Genomic DNA, 19,750 nt, shown 5'->3' with positions numbered 1-19,750 from the left:
CTCAACATAAAGCCAGCCACATTGAACCTTATAGAAGAGAAAGTGGGAAGTACACTTGAACACATTGGCACAGGGAACCACTTCCTAAATATAACCCCAGCAGCACAGACACTGAGAGAAACATTTAATAAATGGGACCTCCTGAAACTGAAAAGCTTCTGTAAAGCAAAGGACATGGTCAACAAAACAAAATGACAGCCTACAGAATGGGGAAAGATCTTCACAAACCCCATATCAGACAGAGGTTTGATTTCCAAAATATACAAAGAACTCAAGAAATTGGACACCAAAAGATTACATAATCCAATAAAAAAAATGGAGTACAGACCTAAACAGAGAACTCTCAACAGAGGAGTCTAAAATGGCTGAAAGACATTTAAGAAAATCAAAAACACTGATGACAACTTATGCTGGAGAGGTTGTGGGGGAAAGGGAACACTTCTGCATTGCTGGTGGGAATGCAAGCTGATACAACTCCTTTGGATGTCGGTGTGGTGATTTCTCAGAAAATTAGGAAACAACCTTCCTCAAGACCCAGCAATACCACTTTTGGGTATATATCCAAAGGATGCTCAATTGTGCCACAAGGACATGTGCTCAACTATGTTCATAGCAGCTTTGTTTGTCATAGCTTGGAAGCAAACTAAATGTTCCTCGATCAAAGAATGGGTAAGAAAAATGTGGCATTTACACATGGAGCACAAAAAATAATGACAGCTTGAATTCTGCAGGAAAATGGATGGAGTTAGCAAACATTATTTTGAGTGAGGTAACCCAGACACAGAAAGACAATTATCACATGCACTCACTCACAGGTGGTTTTTAAACATAAAGTGTAGTAGGGAGGAGTGAGCTGCTTGTCCTCCCAGCAGCCGGGATAGTTTAACCCCCAAAATAACCACATAGAAATTGTATTAATTAAATTACTGCTTGACCCATAAGACCTAGCCTCTTATTGGCTAACTCTCACATCTTGATTCAACCCATTTCTAATAATCTGTATGTCTCCACGAGGTCATGGTTTACTGGGAAAGATTCAGCATGTCTGACCTGGCAGCTTCATGTGGGCTCTCTCTGACTCTGCTTTCTTTCTCCCAGAATTCAGTTCTGTCCTCCCCGCCTACCTCAGTTCTGCCCTATCAAGAGGCCAAGGCAGTTTCTTTATTCAACCAATGAAAGCAACACAAATAAATATAGAACTTCCTACACCAATAAAGCAAAGAAACCCAGCCTGCAAACCATAATCCCAGAAAACTTAGACAACAACTAAGAGAGACTTACATAGACATAATCTACATGGGAAGTAGAAAGTAGAAAAAGACAAGATTTCCTGAGTAAATTATGAGCATGGGGAACTTGGGGGAGGTTTGAAGAGGGGAGGGGAGAAGCAGGGAGGTGAGCAGAGAAAAATGTAGAGCTCAATAAATATCAATAAAATCCCTGGTGTGACCCATTGTTTATGAGGACAACAGTCATATTAGATTAGGTGTGACCGAGTGATCTCATTTGATCATTATTACTTCCTTAATTAAAGTCTCTCAACTGGGCATATCAGCACACACCTTTAATCCCAGCACTCAGGAAGCAGAGGCTACCCTGATCTACAGAGCAAGTTCCAGGACAGCTAGGGCTCCACAGAGAAACCCTGTCTAAAAAAAAAAAAAAAAAAAAAAAAAAAAAAAAAAAAAAAGTTCTCAATTTGAATATAGTCACTTTGTCACGTTCTGAGGTGTACTGGCAGCTAGGATTTCAATCTAAGAATTTAGAAGGAGGATACAATTTAGTTCACAATATTTACAAATAAATGCATATGGTTCTCACAGCATCTCTAAGGCACACTTTTCCAGTTATTTTTCAACAGTTTGGATGATTGAATATTGGCCCTTACTTTTTAATCATCTAATCCATAGCTGTTCAGTAGATGTCCCAGCAGGATAATCATCTCAAAGTGATACTAACAACAAAACACGTAAAAACTTAGGTTAACAGCAAAGTGAAGACTGAAGGGCCCAGACCCTAACCCTGAACCCCCTCCTTTGGCAGCCAGGACAGACCTAGCAAGACTAGGCCACTGACTCAGCAGAATGTACTGAGCCCTCGACCTTGTCCAGCCTTGCCCAACTTTGCCCAACCTTGCCCTAATTACTTACTGGGAGGATCAGAAGTTAGCTGGCGACTCAGGATGTGCCTTACTGATTTGATGATGGAATGCAGTAATCGGCCCACCACCACCATCACCACCACCACTGCCGCCATGACTCCAACTATGGCAACTTTTCTGCAGCTACAGCTGACCAATCAGCTCAGCATAGCTTCCCCAGCCTGGACGTGTGCCAAGCCTGACAGTGTTACTATGCAGCTAGCAGACCCTGAGATGACCCCCTTGTTCTACCCTCAATATTATACCCTGCCCCAGTGCCCAAGTGCAGCTCAGGTTCCTCCTATTCCACCCACTGGATCAGACAGATGGACAGAGGACATGAGTTAACCCATAATTAAAAAGACACCTTGAAGCTGGGCGGTCGTGGCCCACGCCTTTAATCCCAGCACTTGGGAGGCAGAGGCAGGTGAATCTCTGTGAATTCGATATCAGCCTGGTCTACAAGAGCTAGTTCCAGGACAGATTCCAAAGCTACAGAGAAACCTTGCCTCGCAAAACAAACAAAAAAGACTCTTTGGTTTTGCATCAAATCTTGTCTCTTGGTGGTTTGGGGGGTCCAGACTCTGGGCACAACAAAGATCTTCTCAAAGAAAGTGAATTGAATAGTTCTTGGTGGAGTTAAAATTCAACTCTGAGGCAAATAGAGAGAACCCCATTCTGTACAAGAGAAAACTAGCATTCAGAATTAAGGAACATGGTTATGTGAATAGCTGGAATCACTGGGATTTGAACGAGGTCACTGTCAACATCAGAGGCACCAAGCTTAGCTGATTATTTACTTCATCCCCTAAACCGCCCTGATGGGAGTTTAGTGAGCCGTAACAGAGTCCAAAAAAATTGACTTTTAAAATTTATTACTGTGTGGGTGTGTGTTTCTTCACGAGCATACACATGTTCATATATGCATGCACGCCACCGCATACATGTAGAGATCAGAGGACAACTTTTGGGATTTGGTTCTAGTGTAGGTTCAGGAGATGTGTGGTGTTTGGATGATAACGCCCCACCCCCAAAGGCTCACATATTTGAATGTTTGAGCTCCAGTTTACGGAAACATTTGGGAAAGGTTAGCAGGTGTGGCTTTGTAGGAGAAAGCTTGTCACCTGGGGTGGATTTTGATTTCCATGCCGTTTCCCAATTAGCTTTCTTCCTGCCTCACATTTGTGGTTCAAGACGTGAGGTTTCAGCTTCTGCCCTATACCAACTATGCCCGCCTGCCTGCTGCCACGTCTCCTATCTTGATGGCCATGGACTCTAACATTCTGGAATCATGAACCCCCAAAGTAAATACTTTCTTTTATAGGATACCTTAATTGGGGTGTCTTATCATAGAAACAGGGAAGTAACTAACACAGGATCTACCTCAGGTTGTCTGGATTTTCCATGCTGAGTCATCTCAACAGCCCCAGGAAATTGATTTCTCGATAACTTGTAATAACTCGTAACTTTTTTTTTTTTTTTTTTTTGGTTTTTCGAGACAGGGTTTCTCTGTGGTTTTGGAGTAACTCGTAACTTTTTAACTTAGGTGAAGGAATCTGCAGTTTCCATGTCTCACGTCCTCCCCACTTAGACTTGGGACTTGGGAATGCTAATAGAATTCCCCACTTCTCTGTGTCTCTGTTCCTTCAACTAAAACCAAGAAAAATACCATGGCTGTGATTTTAATACAATTTGTCCTTTCAGAAGCACGAGCTGAATTTAATTCCTTGTGTAGAATATTAAGGGGTAGAAACAAATGGAATCTTTAAGAACCAATTTAAGAGCTGCTTTCATGAGTGGGTTGAAGCTACTCATGAGATCAATGGATTCACAGGTAAATGTGTTATCTCAGGAAAACCCTGCTCAACGAGTTAGTCCCATTTAGGTATCTCTTGACAGGTGAGGTCCAGCACAGCTGTGACCTCTGCTAGCAAGAACTCACCAGAAGGTCAAAATGGAAATGACAGTCACCTGACTATTTAGAAAGACTATGACCATATGTATATTACAACTTTCTCCACACAAAAAAATGCATTTAAATACAGAACCATATAGCAACATTTATATTTCTTTCACTACTATCTTAAAATTCCCCAGTTCCAACACGTGGTAGGCCATTTCCTCTGCAAAACATGAGCATTTGGTGAGGCAGTAGTATAACACATGTAAATCTCTGGGGTATTTTCTTCATGAGTCGGGATTCAGTACTCACATGTTCAAAATTATTTGAACACAACAACTTCCAGGAAAAACTAATTTTCACTGAAGCAATAACAGATATAATATAATATTCTTTCTATTCTCTCAAAAAAGAACAGGGGTTTGGGCCATATTAATGCAGTTCTGAAATTTTCATAACTAGTGTCTCTATTGAGAATAGATTAAAACCTTTTTCCCCATAACCAGTTAACGAGTCCCTGAAAAGATGCTATGAAAAGCTATTTGCCATCAGGGCAAACTTAATGGCAAAACAGAGAAATTGTGAGAAATGAGAGAACCACAGCTTTTGTTTTTCAGAATTTAATATTTTCAAAAAGACAGAAAATATAAAAGTTATCAAAAATATGAGAGTTCATTTTGGGGAAAAGTAATAGGATTGAAACTTGCAGCTGATTTATGGTAGAGTCAGAACCATGGCATCTATAGCTGTCCAGTGTGAAGCCCTCCTACAGAAAGGCAGGAACAGGATGGATGAGAAACACCTAAGTCCTGCCCTGCGGCTTCCCAAGGTCCAAAGGGAACATCATTTTGCGCGCTTAGATTCTACTTCCTCAAGAATCCACTCAATGCCATTCAAAAAACCCGTCAGAGTTTCAGCCTCCATATCCTGGACCTGTGAGCAGACGAGAGAGGATGCTGTCAGTTCAAACCAGAATCCTAATGAGTGGCATTTCTCTAGATATTATTTTTTGAAGAGCTAAAATAAAGTGACCCGAACAAAGACTAAGTTCCGCAAGCACTATCACTGGGAGCAGTCATGTAAATAAGTGATCTCTAATGTCTTCTAACCACTTCAGTGTGTGTCTTATTTCCTAGTACTCAGCTCTAGAAATGGGAGGGACAGGCTTCTAGCACATTTCTCCAAAGGATCCTCTTTAAAAACTAAAACTCAGCCCTGAAGCTACAGAGAAACCTTGTCTCGAAAAACAAAACAAAACAAAATTCACTAGAACATTCTTTAATGAACCTAACCAGTCAACTAATGAATGTGACATACTACAAAGCTAACTAGACCCAAATGGACCTAAAAGACCTTAGAGAACATTTTATCCAAAAGCTGGAGAATATATACATTTCTCCAACATAGATTGGAACCATTCTTTAGATTGGACATTACTTTAGACCACAAAATCTTCAACAATGGTAATGATTAAGTGGAAAAAATATGTATTTTTATGGTTAAATACAGAAATAACAACAAAAAGTTAGAAATGGGAAAATACATGGACTTCACATGTTATTAAACAAACAATGAGCCAGTGGATAAATTAGAAAGACAAATAAAAATGGGAAAAATTTACCAAATATAAGGGATACAGCAAACACAGTATAAAAAGGCAAGTTGGAGCAACAAATACCTATATTAAAATATGCACACACGCACACACATACACAATTTCAGAAGTGGGGCATACTTGGGGCCCAAGTCCCAGTAAATAAATAAGATTTTAAACACACGTGCTAACAATGTATCTCAGGAGTTCAGGGCAAAACAAACACCATATTATGAGATGGGAAGAAACACCAAGAAAACAGTAGAAATAAATGAAACCATGATTTTAAAATCACAAAGGACAAATAGTTGGTCCTGGATTTTAATTAGAATCAACACACCTTTAGCTAGATTGGGGAAAAAAAGATCTTTAGCCCCAACACTTGGGAGGCAGAGGCAGGTAGATATCTATGAGTTCAAGACTAGCCTGATCTACATAGCAAGTACCAGGATAGCCAGAACTACACATTATTACTCAAAAGTAGTAGTAGTAGTAGTAGTAGTAGTAGTAGTAGTAGTAGTAATAGATTCAAACAAAAACAATTGACCAATAGAGACTAGTACAAACAATTTATCTGTGGAGTTTCATGCCAACTATCATATGAAAAAAAGATTTTATTATTCAAATAAACTTTAAAGCACTAGCCTATGAGATGATAGTGGTGGTGGGCACCAAACCCTTGGGTCTCCTGTATTTTGGGTAGGTACTTTACCATTGAGCAACACTCTCATCCCCAACGACCTGTATTTTAACATGAGGAATGCTACTCATCCTAAGAGTCTTAAAGCATACACACTGGTGCTGAGAAAACAGGAGTGAGGTCCTTACAACCTCTCCCAGTTATTGTCTTACTGTTCCTACAATAGGAGAGGTGAGTAAGGAACAGGTGACCCAGTCAAATTTATTACCACCCATCAATCAAGCCGTTAAATCATTTTAGAGTGGCAATTCATTTAAAAAACAAACGCTATCATTCTAATTGTGTCCCCTAACGTTCTAAGTGTCAGAGACTTGACCCCACCCCACACTGCTGTTAGGGAGTGGTGGAACTTTCAAGAAGTGGTTACTTCTGGGAGGTCACTTGGGATGTTCCTTGAAGGTCATCCTGGGACTCAGTCCCATCCTCTTTCTCTTCCTCTTTTGCTCTAAGACAGAGGTTTCCTCTATCACGTGTTCATAGTATGATGATCTGCCTTTCACAGCCTCAGAATCAAGACGGTCAACTGATTGTGAACTAAAACATTAAAAACTGAGAGAATAGGTTGCTATACAGTAGGTCACACATAGCAACCTATACTGGGGGAAAGTCATAGATATATTCTTCCTCTAGGGTCTCTGAAAATGCCCCCGTGGGCACCTGAGCTCATACTGACTTTTTGCCCATCTATGAGCAGCTGTTCTGAAATAGTAGCCAGCTGTCCAGAGTGGCGATTTTATAGCCCAAAGGTTTGGATTGTAGTCATTGCTGACTGAGCAAAACTGAAAAAAAAAAAAAAAACAAAAACATAGTAAGGCTGGAATGCAAACTCGGAGCAACATTAGGAGGGTGGGGAGGAAAGCAACAGTGCCAACCAACCAAGGCTCTAGACCAGTGGCTCTCAACCTTCCCAATGCTGCAACACTTTAAGATGGTGATTTTGGTGATCCCCTCCCCAACCATAAAATCATTTTCACTGCTACCTTATAAAAAATAAAATAAAAAAAAACTGAGAGAATATATGCCTTTTTCCCTTTTTAAGTTATTGTCTTAGCTATTTTGTTACCATAAAAGAAAGCTCAAAAAGACACATACATGCAAGCAACATGTACACCTGTATAAATAAATACGTATCATAGAAAGTACACTAAAAATCAATTCTTTGTCATCAAAGCAGTTAGGACCTTACCATCCACGGGTGGTTTAGAAGGCTGAGACGCAGCTCATGAGCTAAATAAAAACAGGGCATTCTTTTTACATCCGCTTGAGAAGTACAAGATAAAACCAGCAGTGGTCTTCCTGAAGATCCAAAAGCTGGATCTGTCATGGCCATAATACGAGAAAATTCATCTTGCCATTCATGTCCTAAGGAATTTAAGTTAAAATATGCAATTTGTATCACTCTAAAAATAATTATACTTAAAAGTAGCACACAAAGGAATTAAATTTTTTACCAGGATTTAAACATAATAAGCTGTCTTTATTTCTGAGATTTATTTATTGTTCTGCCAAAAAATTATATTAAACTGTCTTTCAAATTAGATAGAAATTTTTATAATGCCATAAAGAAATACCACAGCACGTGGTAAACAAAATCCCAGGCCATTCTCCTATATCAGCTTGCCAAGAATCTTAGACAATAGATACAAGCCACTGTTTCTTTTTCTGCCTAAGAACTTTCAGATTTAACGCTAGGCATTTTATTTAAAAAAGCAGTTACAGATGGAGATAAAGAGGACAGACTCTTAGAAGCAGGCATGTTCCTTTGACTGTTGGATCATTAACATATTGGTTAGAGTCAAACTAGTCCGTCGCTGGTGGATTTGCCCTCTATTGCTATAGTTAGTGTCAACACAGAGGATTCAAACGCTCTGCAGTTAGGTATGATAGGTATGATACACTTGTAATACTCGCAATCAGGAGAACGAGGCAGAGTAAATGTCATAAGTTCAAGGCCAGCCCAGGCAACATAGTGATGTCCAGGCTCAGATTTTACACACCAGTTTCAGTCTTAGGAGGGGATGCCCCTGAGCATGAACAGTGGAAGGGTTCTTGGTGACTACAGAATTATGCCCTGTACTGGTAGAAAGGTATTCTATGAAAACATCCTTCCCCTCCACAGGATCAGAAAACAAAAGAATACTTGCTTCAAACTCAATTCCTACCTCTGTGCTCAGGCGAAAAGCATTTGTTTCTACACTTCCCTCAGGAGCAGTCAGTCTCTGCCGGAAAAGCGGCAGGGGCAATTTCTCATCCTATCACTGTTGATAGAAAGCTATGGCTTCATTTGAGAAAAAGATATAGAAAATAGGGCTCCTCTCACCGGAATAGCAGCAGATCAAGACATGCCTCTTTCATGAAAGACCAAAGGTCTCCTATCCTACCACTAAGCTCATAATGAAAATCTAGCTAAGCTTTATGGAAAAAATTCAGTAAGTAGGTATAGATTATTTTTGTATTCTATGTTTTCATTTATTTGTTATTATCTATCATGGCTTGGTGTGGGATGCCCCTCTCTGTATTCTGTGAATATGTTGTATGACCATTGGTTAATAAAGAAGCTGTTTTGGCCTATGGCAGGGAGGGTATAGCTAGAATGGAAATCCTAGCAGAGAGACAGGGAGAAAGAAAGTGGAGTCGGGGAGATGCCAGCAGTCGCTGGAGGAGTAAGATGCCAGAACATTACCGGTGAGCCACAGAGCATGAGGCGATACACAGACTATTAGAAACGAGTTAATTTATATATAAGAGCCAGTCAGTAAGAAGCCTGAGCCATTGGCCAGGCAATTACAGTTAATATCAAGCCTCTGAGTGATTGGACTGGTGGGCGGGAGAAGAACTGATCCAGCGGCACCAGACAGGACAGGGAAAAGACCTCCAGCTACAATGCTTGGGACTGAGTCTGAGGCCTCAGTTATGAACCAGGTTAACACCCTACTTTTTCTACTATTTTACAGGGGCCTATTGGGACCAATCTGGAAGACGAGATGAAAGCATGTTCTCTATCAGTTGTAGCTCTCATCATATCTCCACCCACAAATACAGCGTCTGACCTCTACAGCTACTGTTTGATGAACAAATCGATCTACCTTTTATTCTGCTTCTAATTTTTCCTTTTACAGATAGCCCTATAATACAGATAATAATTCATTATTTTCTTATGAATAATTTATCCAGGATTTCTATAAAGTATAATTTCCTCCAGGTCTTAACAGATTGGCAGAGAAATAAATTCATTGTAAATTAAAATCAACACATTAAATAACTATGACATTTGTATCATGTGCATATTATATACAAGCAATATGCATACTAAATCGTTTATTTATAGTTATATTTATCTTGTACACAGAGGATTGGGAGCAAGTTATAATACTGGTTCAAGATTCAATGACAGCAATGTCATACCAAAACAATGTCAGCGACAATTATTCAGAGTATATGGAGAGTGTTATGAACCCACTGATTTAATTAACTTTAATCTACACAACTAACATTCTATCTCCACACCTCTTTACAGTATGGGTAAGAATAAACCAATACATTTTCAGTTATCTACGTAAATTATTTGAATATATCAGAGGCAGAGAAAGCATCAGTAATTTTAAAATGTCCGCTATATAAAAACGTGCTGAATCAAGCTTAGGCACATATCAGGACTCTGGTGCTTACAGAAACCAGACATCCTAGATAATGGGCAAAATCTATGGATCACAGTGTGGCATGCTAGGAAGTTCCCATGTAGTCCTAACACTAACACTAGTGACAGTAATGGCCAGAAAATCACAGTGGTAACATCTAACTATTGTGGTATTGTGCTGCTGTAAAACTATGATTATTTATTTTGCAAAGAATGCTGTACCTTGGAGAAGAAATATAAGAATGCTTACGCTTATGAGCTTCGCCGTTTGCCACATAGATGAAACCATCTACAACTTCACACACCTTCTGAATCTGTGGAATCACACTGTAGCGGCTTCCTTGTTCATTGCCTTCACTCTGTAGGCTGAACATCTTGTTAACGGTGCTTGTGTGCTCTTCCCTTGCCCTGTCTCTCTCCTTCCTGCAAGAAGAAAATATACACGTATATAAGAAAAAAAGATATGAAACAGGTTCCATCCCTCTGCAATAGATGTTCCGCTGCTGATGTTTCAGGCAGCCTTACCTGGTAGTCGAATATAATATCAGGATATTGAATTTATGCTGATTGCTCAACTGAAAATTGACTCCAGATCCAATACCTACATGAGAAAGTTGGTTATACAAACAAGCCAATAATAAAAAAACACTTAAAAATTCCGCTGAAAGATTATGCAGTGAAATCAAAAGGGGCAAAGGGGGGAAAAGTAGCAAGTTACATGCAACTTTGGAATAAACTGCCATGCTTGTGATGAGGAGAGCAAGTTGTATGAACTTTGGCAGCACAGATACAGAGCGCACTGAGCGCATCCTGACTTTCCAGTCTCCAGGCAACATGACAAGCATCACAGTAGCAGCTGGGGCATGGCAACTACTTCTATTTATCCTCAACATGACTCCTATTCATAGTTTACATTTCCACTGGTCTTATGGCCCATGTATATATTCAGTGGAGACCCCCTTCTTCCTGTCTGAGAAACTGTTCACAAACATGAGGTGGAGCATTAGAAAAGCCGGAGAAACTGAGCCAGAACAGCAGATGCTGAAATTTGGAATTAGAGCAGTGCGGATTAGAATCCTAAACTTGCCACGAAAATGAAATAACCTCTACTTCCTAGGGATTCCTGTGAGGGTTGCCTGAGATCTAATATTTGATACCCTTAGGTTGCTAACTATTGGCTTCTTTCTGCTGTGTGTCTGAGTCACCCAACAGTTGCTACCCCTTTCTTAGCCTCTTCTGTTTTGTTGATGGTGGGAGTTTTGTTAATGATCAATGTATTTTTTGGCCCCCTGGAAACATCCTGGTTCCATAGCTCTAGTTCTTGCTAGAAACTTGTCCCCTCCCATCTGTCCACTTCTCTCTGTGGCCATTCTCCTTTTAGTAAAAATTAACAACCTGTAATTTCTTTCAACCAGTCCTCTAAATTCTCTTGCTTTAACTAGCCTTTCCTGCAACAGTAGATACCTTACTTAATACTTACTTACATATCTAAGGGTTTCTCTTCTCTACAAAGCCATGGGCCTCCAGATATACAAACAAATTGACATTGTCTGTTCCCACTTAACTCATTGGAGACTACTCCAGTCTTTCATCCCCAAACTCTTGACTTCTACTTAAATAAGGTATGTTACATCACATAGTTCTAAGCATAACTTGTATAGATTTGGACTTGTGAGTACTATTTAAAATATAACTATCCCAAGTCACATGATCCTCTAGCCTCCAGCCATGTTATTCCACAAAAAGTACATGGAAAGAGAACCAGACATTTCTGCTTTGTTTTTACCAGTTTAATTTCCAGAAATTATCCATTCAACACTGGAATCCAACTTATTATTCAACCAATATTCTTCTCTGCCATAGACTGGCATTTTCAAGCAATCACTTAAGTCACTGTAAAGAGAATGTAATTGCCATTTCACAACTGTAGACTTTCCTCGTATCTTCTGACTTTTTCTGAAGGGTTGCCTGAAACTGGCCTGCCTTAGGTAATACTTGTCTTGCCATGGACTCCCAGTTATCAAAATTGCTTATTTCCTCATATCCTATAGTGAAGAAGTGGGCTGATCTCTCTACTTACAATGACTTGTCTAAACCATTACTCAAGAACCACCTGGAATAGTTCCATCTGAAAAAAAAACCATTCAGCTGGAGAGCAGTCTCTTCATCTGCAACCTTGCCATCATGGTCATCCCTTCCCCTATTTCAGACTTCGGACATTCAGGTCACTATCTTTCTCTCTAGCCTCCTAAACTTCCAAGTCCATGGGAACCTGAACCGTCTATGGCTCCAAAATGTTAATTTCTTCAGATCTTGCTCTGATCTGGACATATAATCTGTAAGCCATTTATTTAACGTGTGTGTATGTGTGTGTGTGTGTGTGTGTGTTAGCTACTTTTCTACTGCTATGACAAAACACCATAACTAAGGTAACTTATGAAAGAAAGCACTTAAAGATGGGTGGTGGTGGTGCATGCCTTTAATCCCAGCACTCAGAAGGCAGAAGCAGGCGGATCTCTGTGAGTTCAAAACCAGCCTGGTCTATAAGAGGTAGTTCCAGGACAGGTTCCAAAGCTACAAAGAAACCCTGTCTCGAAAAACCATACAAAATAAAATAAAATTAAAAGAAAGCACTTAATTTGGGGGGCGGGGCTCATGATTCCAAACGGTTAGAGTCTGTGCCCATCATTGAAATGATCCTAGCAACAGGCAGGCTGTAGCAGCTGCTGAGAGCTGACATCTGAGCCACAAGCACAAGGCAGAGGGAGGGCTAACTAGGAATGGTGTGAGAGCTTTTGAGACCTCAAAACCCTCCCTTAGTGATGCACCTCCTCAAAAAAGAGCCACATCTCTTAATTCTTACCGAACAATTATACCAACTGGGAGCCAAGCATTCAAATATATGAGCCTGTGGAGGCCATGCTCACTCAAACCACCATAGTGTGGAACCTATGATATGTCTGTCATTACAGATACAAGTAAAAATAAAACTGACAAGATCTCTAGCTCCTGCCACCAAAAGCAATAGCCACTCAGAAAACCAAAAAGAAGAAAGAAAGAAAGAAAGAAAGAAAGAAAGAAAGCAAGCTCTGGTTATTCCTTACCCTAGTGAATGACTTTAAAACCAACAGAAACCAGAAGACAAAAATCTGCTATCTTTACTACATAATCATTAAGAACAGTTAATTGCATCAATTTTCATCCTCGATTCATTCTTTTTCATCCAATGACTCCTTTCATATATATTTTAATCGTAGATTATAGCAGTTTCTTTAGGCCCTTCTAACCAGTTTTTTACTCAGGAGTCAGAGTAAACTTTTCTAAAGTGAAATCTTGATCCCCTCAGCCCTCTGATGAAATTTCTTCAGCAGCTCCCACATACTTATGCTTCCCAAGTGTTTTTTGGTGGTGGTTACCTAGCTCTGGTAGATTTATAGACACTTCAGAACTTTGTGCTTTTAGCCTTCTTGTTTTAAGAGAACAATGCAGCTAATACTGATGAGTCTTCGCTGGCATCTTCTTCAATGCGCAGCCTTCTTTGATTCTTATGTTTCTGTTCAGAAACTAACTGATCATATTTTAATTACCTCAGCACTTGTGTCTGTAGCCTCACTTAGAGCCACTGTCTCCATGGAGGACCAAGATTTGTTCTAAATCTCTGAATCTTTGCCATATAGTGAGTAGAACACACCTTACATTGCATCGCTACTCCTGTTTATAACACTTGCTCACCTTACCAAAGGTCACATACTGTTTTGTGGGTTGTTTTCTGTTTATTTGTTTGTTTTTGTTGTTTTTTTTCCTGTGGAAGGGAGGTAATAATACAGTTCTTTTTTTAAAAAATCCCAACATGTATAAAAAATAATTGGCAAACAGATGTTCAATGGCTTTTCTTGACAAATTGTTCTTATTGTAAACACGATATGGACTGTTAAAACACAATAACTTATTTTAACATATTAAATTCTAAGTTATACAAGTTTGAGAAATTAAGAAAAATATACTTCTTATATTAATTTTTTCCAGTGGGACCAGGGAGTGCGTCCACCAATTTCTAGATTTAATTACAATTTCTAGATAAAATTCCAAGATTTAATTTTAGAAATGCCCCTCCTTTAGCACTAACATCAAGCTCCTAGTGCTAGAATTACTACGTATTATACATTAACATGAAAACTAAATTACCATCAATCTGCCTATGAGGCAGACCAGCCGTAGGGCGGAGTTCCTCAGAGGACATCAAACTCAACACCAACGATGTGTTCAGTTCTTCCAAACCTGGTCCAAACATAGCAAATCGGGGTTCGTTCTGAATGATCAATGAGTGTAAGAAGGAGGTAACAGCTCCGTACACAGGACGGCTGGCTTTCGAGGCTCTTCTCGTATACGGACAGCACATTTTATAGCTGCAGAAAATTGTCAGACTTAGAAGATAAAACAGAAAACATTTAACTTTTGTTCATTTGAGAATATATCACTTACAGAGTCCTTGCAAGGCATAGTAATATCGAGATTATAGTTTCAACCCTCCCAGACAGTTGGTGAGAGGCACGATTGTAACATGTATGCAGAGTGCCGTGGCAGGGAAGAACACGAAGAGCTAGAGAGTGGGAGGAATCACGAAGCTACAGAACCCTCCCTGAGGAAGATGTTCTTTACCTTCTTATCTTTTATTTAGTTTCTTTCATGAAACACCAATATTTGTCTGAATAGCGGAAACTAATTATATAGAAGAGTAACTGTCTCTTCCTGAGAAAGATTTTTATCTCTCATCCTAGAGTATGTGGCCATGTTTGGACAACTTTATCTTCACATCTGGGGAAGAGGAGGCTGTGCTACCAGCACCTACTTAGCAGAACTGGAGATGCAGCCATACATTCTACAGTTTCCAGGATCGTCCCCTACAATTGCTCCAAATGTCACTAATGTTAAGATCGAGAGTCCCCACAATAAGGATGGACTACAGATATTTAGTGTTAAATCCCAGAAATTTTAAAATATCACTAAAGCTACTAAGATCAAACTTCTTAAACACTCCTTTCATAGTCTCCAAAGCAACAGTTCATTCAAAATACTAAATAAATATACAAAGGCACCCAAATAGACCTCATTGAAAATTAGCAAAATAAAAACCACGTGAAAGAAGCCATGACAGGGAGAACAACAGTGCCAACTTGTTCCTTGGGCAGCTGAGGATAGGGCACCTGAAATGACCCTATCCTATAGCCATACTGATGAATATCTTGCATATCACCACAGAACCTTCATCTGGCGATGGATGGAGATATAGACAGAGACCCACATTGGAGCACTGGACTGAGTTCCCAAAGTCCAAATGAGGAGCAGAAGGAGAGAGAACATGAGCAAGGAAGTCAGGACCGCGAGGGGTGCACCCACCCACTGAGACAGTGGGGCTGATCTAATGGGGAGTTCACCAAGGCCAACTGGTCTGGGACTGATGTAGCATGTGATCAAAACAGACTCTCTGAACGTGGCTGACAATGAGGGCTGACTGAGAAGCCAAGAACAATGGCACTGGGTTTTGACCCTACTGCATGTACTGGCTTTGTGGGAGCCTAGTCTGTTTGGATGCACACCTTCCTAGACCTGGATGGACCGGGGAGGACCTTGGACTTCCCACAGGGCAGGGAACCCTGACTGCTCTTTGGACTGGAAAGGGAGGGAAGGGGAATTGGGGGGAGGGGGAGGGAAATGGGAGGTGGGGAGGAGGTGGAAATTTTTAATGAAAAAAAAAGAAAAAAAAAGAAGCTTAGACAGCTTAGCAGGTAAATGTCACCAAGACTGATGTTCTGAGTTTGATCCCAGGGACCCATTTGGTGGAAAGAGAGGATGGACTCCCAAAGGTCATCCTCTGACCTCCATAAGTACCATAGCATGTGTGTGTCTACCCACACAAACACACAATAAATAATAGTAATTTTTAAAAAAATGTCTCAAAAATGGTTTTCTTCCCAGTCAAACAGAATTGTTTTCTGATCTCTGGACATTCCTTCTCTGGTTATGGCATTTATAAGCATTTATAATTTAACAAAACAAAACATATTAGAAAGATTATGAGAATTTTAAGAAATGTCTTATTTTTTGCCAACTGTATCACATAATATTAATTGAAAACTGGTTGGTCACCACAGGGAAATAACACAAAAGGTTAAAGCTGTAAGAGTCTTATGAAAAAAGTCAATTACCTCAAACCCATAACTTTTTTAAAGGGGCCATTTAGACAAATTCCATGCAACAAATTAGTAGCAGTGTTAGAACTAGCGTGGACTATTTTAGTGTAAAATTTACCATCTCCTGCTAATTCACGGAAATTGATACTTACACCTTCATGTAATCAAAACAGGTGCTGTTGGTGACCTCAGATATAGGCTTTTTTAAGATCTCTAGATCCGGAAGTGACTTCCAATCAACAGAAGACCAAGAAGGGAGGTCCCGCAAGAGAAAATATCTCCAGAGGATTGGGTCTCTTACGGTTTCATTCCAGTAACGGTCTGTACTTCCCAACTGGCACAGATCATGGGGTGAAAGAAAGGACAAGATATACAGCTGCACATCAATCTGAAAGAGAGGCGACCGCGCACGCGTAAGAAAAGGAGCACAGCTGAGATAATCAACAAGGAATTGCTCTCTTAAAGGGCAACCGAGCGAGCCCTTCTTCATACTACCAAGTCTTGTCTTCCTTCACCCAGAGAAAAATCAAAACTCAACATTTTCATTCCTAACACCTATGAAACATTCTTGAAAGTTCAAGGCCTCGTCTTTCAGGCAAAATAACAACTTCCATATTTTTCTTTCTGTGGGTATTTTGATATACCAATGAATAATTTCTCTCTCAGAATAAACGTGTTATCAAGTGGAAATTTTTCTGACAAGACCTACATGTTACGAGAATATACATCACGAGAGAGCAAAATTGCAATTTAATGCATGTTCCACCTTCCCTCTTCACGGAACCTAACGAAATATCACAATAGTTACCAATTAAGGAAGCAGCTAATATTTCCAGAAAGAATTGATCCTAACACTGCGGACTCACAAAATACGCCCTCGGAATAGAATGCAGTACAGCATACTCCATGTGGAACCTGACTGGACGGCTTGGCTACTGTAGGGATATTTTTATGATGAGAATTAATTTCCTTGCATATGGTCAGATTTTCTGTAGCCTTAAAGGGAAATAAAAGAGCTCTGCAGGCAGGTTCCACTGAACTCCCATTTATACTGTCTGTCTTCAATTTCCTACTGGAGATACATGCTCGAGCTAAATTTGGATTCCTAAATTGTCCCAAATTGTGACCTCAGCAGCAGTGATGTATCTGTGTCTCAGGAGGGAACATGACCTACATCCATCAGGAAGCATCGTCTCCCACTGTGAAGAGACTGAATTGTCAACTCCACCGCTGAGCCCTGATGTGACTCTCATAGGATTCTGACTGCATGTTGATTTACTATGTTGGCTCTTGGCTTTGGGCTTTCTGGTGGTTATTCACACTTCGGGAGAATTGTGACATGCTACCTAGGAAATTAATCTTCTATTATTCATTAGTTCGAGTTTCTGTGCAACATCATATTGTGTGTGTACACACATGTATTTTTAAAACTTTTCATTTAAAAATCTTTGTCTCTGAGTAGTGTTCGATCACTTATTTTGATAATTCATTGTTAAAAATTGTGGAAAAGTAAAAGAATTGACTTTTTTAAGACAAAAAAAGTGGGTGGTAGGAAAGATGAATGTGTTTCTGAACATTTTATTAGTGTATTCTGGTGAGGAATACCAAGAAAATGTGTCTTTGGCCATTTCTAAATATGACATATACCATTTTATATTTATTTGTCCAAGTTGTCTTTTGTAAGAGGAAAATAAATAATAAGGAATTATGAAAAAAAAAAAAAAGAACAGAGACAGTGGGATGCTTTCCCAAGCTAACCCATTTCCCTAAAACAGATTTCCACATCTCCTGTTTGGACCGCTGACAATCTGTGGGCGATCTCGCTGGTCACTAGTGAGAGACGTGGGGCGACCCTGGCTGGCTGGGGCACAAACAAGAGTCAACGTCCAGGCGACTCCGGGCACTGTCGTTCCAGGCGAGCACACACCCGGAAGTGGCTGGCCTGCGCTCTGGGCTGGCTTACCGGCAGCCGCGTCAGCGCGCTGGTCTCCTCCTCCGCCTCCTCCCGGGAGACCGTCCGCGCCGCCCGCTCCTTGCCCACCGAGTGCCAGAAGGTCCTCCAGCCGCTCAGGATGGCGGCCTCCAGGCGGCCCCAGTCGCTGGCGGGCGGCGGCGAGCCGGCTCCGCGGGGCTCGCTTCCAGCCATGGCCGCCGTCGCCGCGCGACGAAGCCGGGCGCACCCGCTTGCCGGCCGCTCGGCCTCCGTCTCCGCCTCCGCCCGCCGCGCTGGGCCGCCCCGGGCTGACCTACTGGGCGCGGTTCTGGGCAGAGGTCCGCGCCAACCATCGCTCACCCACTCGTGCTGGTCACCACAGCCAGCTCTTTCACCACTGCTGGGAACCCTCTGACCCCGGAATGACTGTCCTCTCTGTCCTACCTCCTTACCCCAGACTATACTAAAACACACACACACACACACACACACACACACCCGACTGCCCCCTCTGCCCTACCTCCTTACCCTAGACTATACTATCTCTCTGTCTCTCTGTCTCTCTCTGTCTCTGTCTGTCTCTCTCTCTCTCTCTCTCTCTCACACACACACACACACACACACACACACACACTTGATCTCTGGCTTCTGGCTCCATTCACTGCAAGGACCTAGGAGCGATGGTTTGTTCAATAGCTACCCTTTTCTGTGATATTGGTCCTAATTACACGTGCTTCTCCTTAAGAATTAAGTATAAGTGGGCTGTGTGCATCCGTGTTTTGGAATCACCAATTTACCAATTTCTTGGAGCTTCGAAAAACTGAGCCCACAGAGACTATCAGGAGGCTGCGGAACTAAAGTTCTCCAAGAAGCCATATCTGTATTAAAGATATTGCAGGATATGTGACATTGACTGACTAGCACATCCTGCTTTGGAGAAGGAGTCTTGCGGCTGGAGAGCCAAAACTGCCTCAGTAATGTCCTTTAATAGCGCCTTACCTTCAATCACTGTATTCGGTCTAACCTTCTCAGGAATATTAGGTAAAACTTGTGGTTAGGAAGCTAGGAAACATCTAGCCTTTACAAATGTTTTAAGATTTTAATTTAACTATAGTTTTGTGAGTATCTGCATGAATCGCAGGATCCTGCAGAGGCCAGAGACATCCCCTGGGTCTGGAACTTGGAGCTGTGTGCCACCCACTCAGGTCCATGTAAGAACAGTACATGCTCTTAATTGCTGAGCCGTCATCTCTCCAGCCCCCTTTATCTATCTTAAAGTAAATAATGTAACATCTGAAATCCAGAGAAGATTTACCCAATTTCATCTAGGCTGGGTACATAATGCTGCCATGAATGTAGGTGGTAAATGTATTTCATATATGGCCTTTGTTCTTGTGAACTGCTTCCGCAACTCAGTGTGCCATTCAAGGTAACTTGAGTACTCTCTGGCTGTGGCCACCCATATTTTGTTTACGTAAGAGTTGTTATTTTGCCTCAAAAAATAGCCCAATCATTAGGTACTTCATACCAAAATGGCGTCTTAAGTTCACTACAAAAATTTAAGTACACTAAAAATTTGTTCAATGATCGATGGAAGAAAATTTGATAGGAAAACAATGTGGTATTCTTAAAAGCAACAAGTGAATTTTTAGTCT

The 19,750-nt window shown here is 40.8% G+C and overlaps 1 protein-coding gene across 2 annotated transcripts; it reads right to left on the bottom strand.

Moving 5' to 3' along the window:
- Positions 1-4,650: 4,650 nt before the first annotated feature.
- Positions 4,651-18,360, bottom strand: LOC121444558 (F-box only protein 4). 2 transcript variants are annotated; one of them, XM_041646391.1, is made up of 7 exons: positions 18,126-18,360; positions 16,315-16,550; positions 14,157-14,377; positions 10,497-10,572; positions 10,222-10,394; positions 7,521-7,696; positions 4,651-4,973 (listed from the first exon to the last, which is right to left on the bottom strand). In XM_041646391.1, the coding sequence occupies exons 1-7, from the start codon at positions 18,306-18,308 to the stop codon at positions 4,884-4,886; spliced, it is 1,155 nt and encodes a 384-aa protein (XP_041502325.1). In that variant the 5' UTR covers positions 18,309-18,360; the 3' UTR covers positions 4,651-4,883. The 2 variants fall into 2 exon arrangements, with proteins under 2 accessions (XP_041502325.1, XP_041502324.1); XM_041646390.1 differs by having other exon boundaries at positions 14,157-14,395; positions 18,126-18,343.
- Between the last annotated feature and the right edge of the window lie 1,390 nt (positions 18,361-19,750).

This window comes from Microtus oregoni, unplaced genomic scaffold (genome assembly GCF_018167655.1).
Source record: "Microtus oregoni isolate MIOR12 unplaced genomic scaffold, Mior012 000132F_ref0000261, whole genome shotgun sequence".
Classification (NCBI taxonomy): Eukaryota; Metazoa; Chordata; class Mammalia; order Rodentia; family Cricetidae; genus Microtus; species Microtus oregoni.
This window is presented reverse-complemented; position numbering and strand designations above follow the sequence as displayed.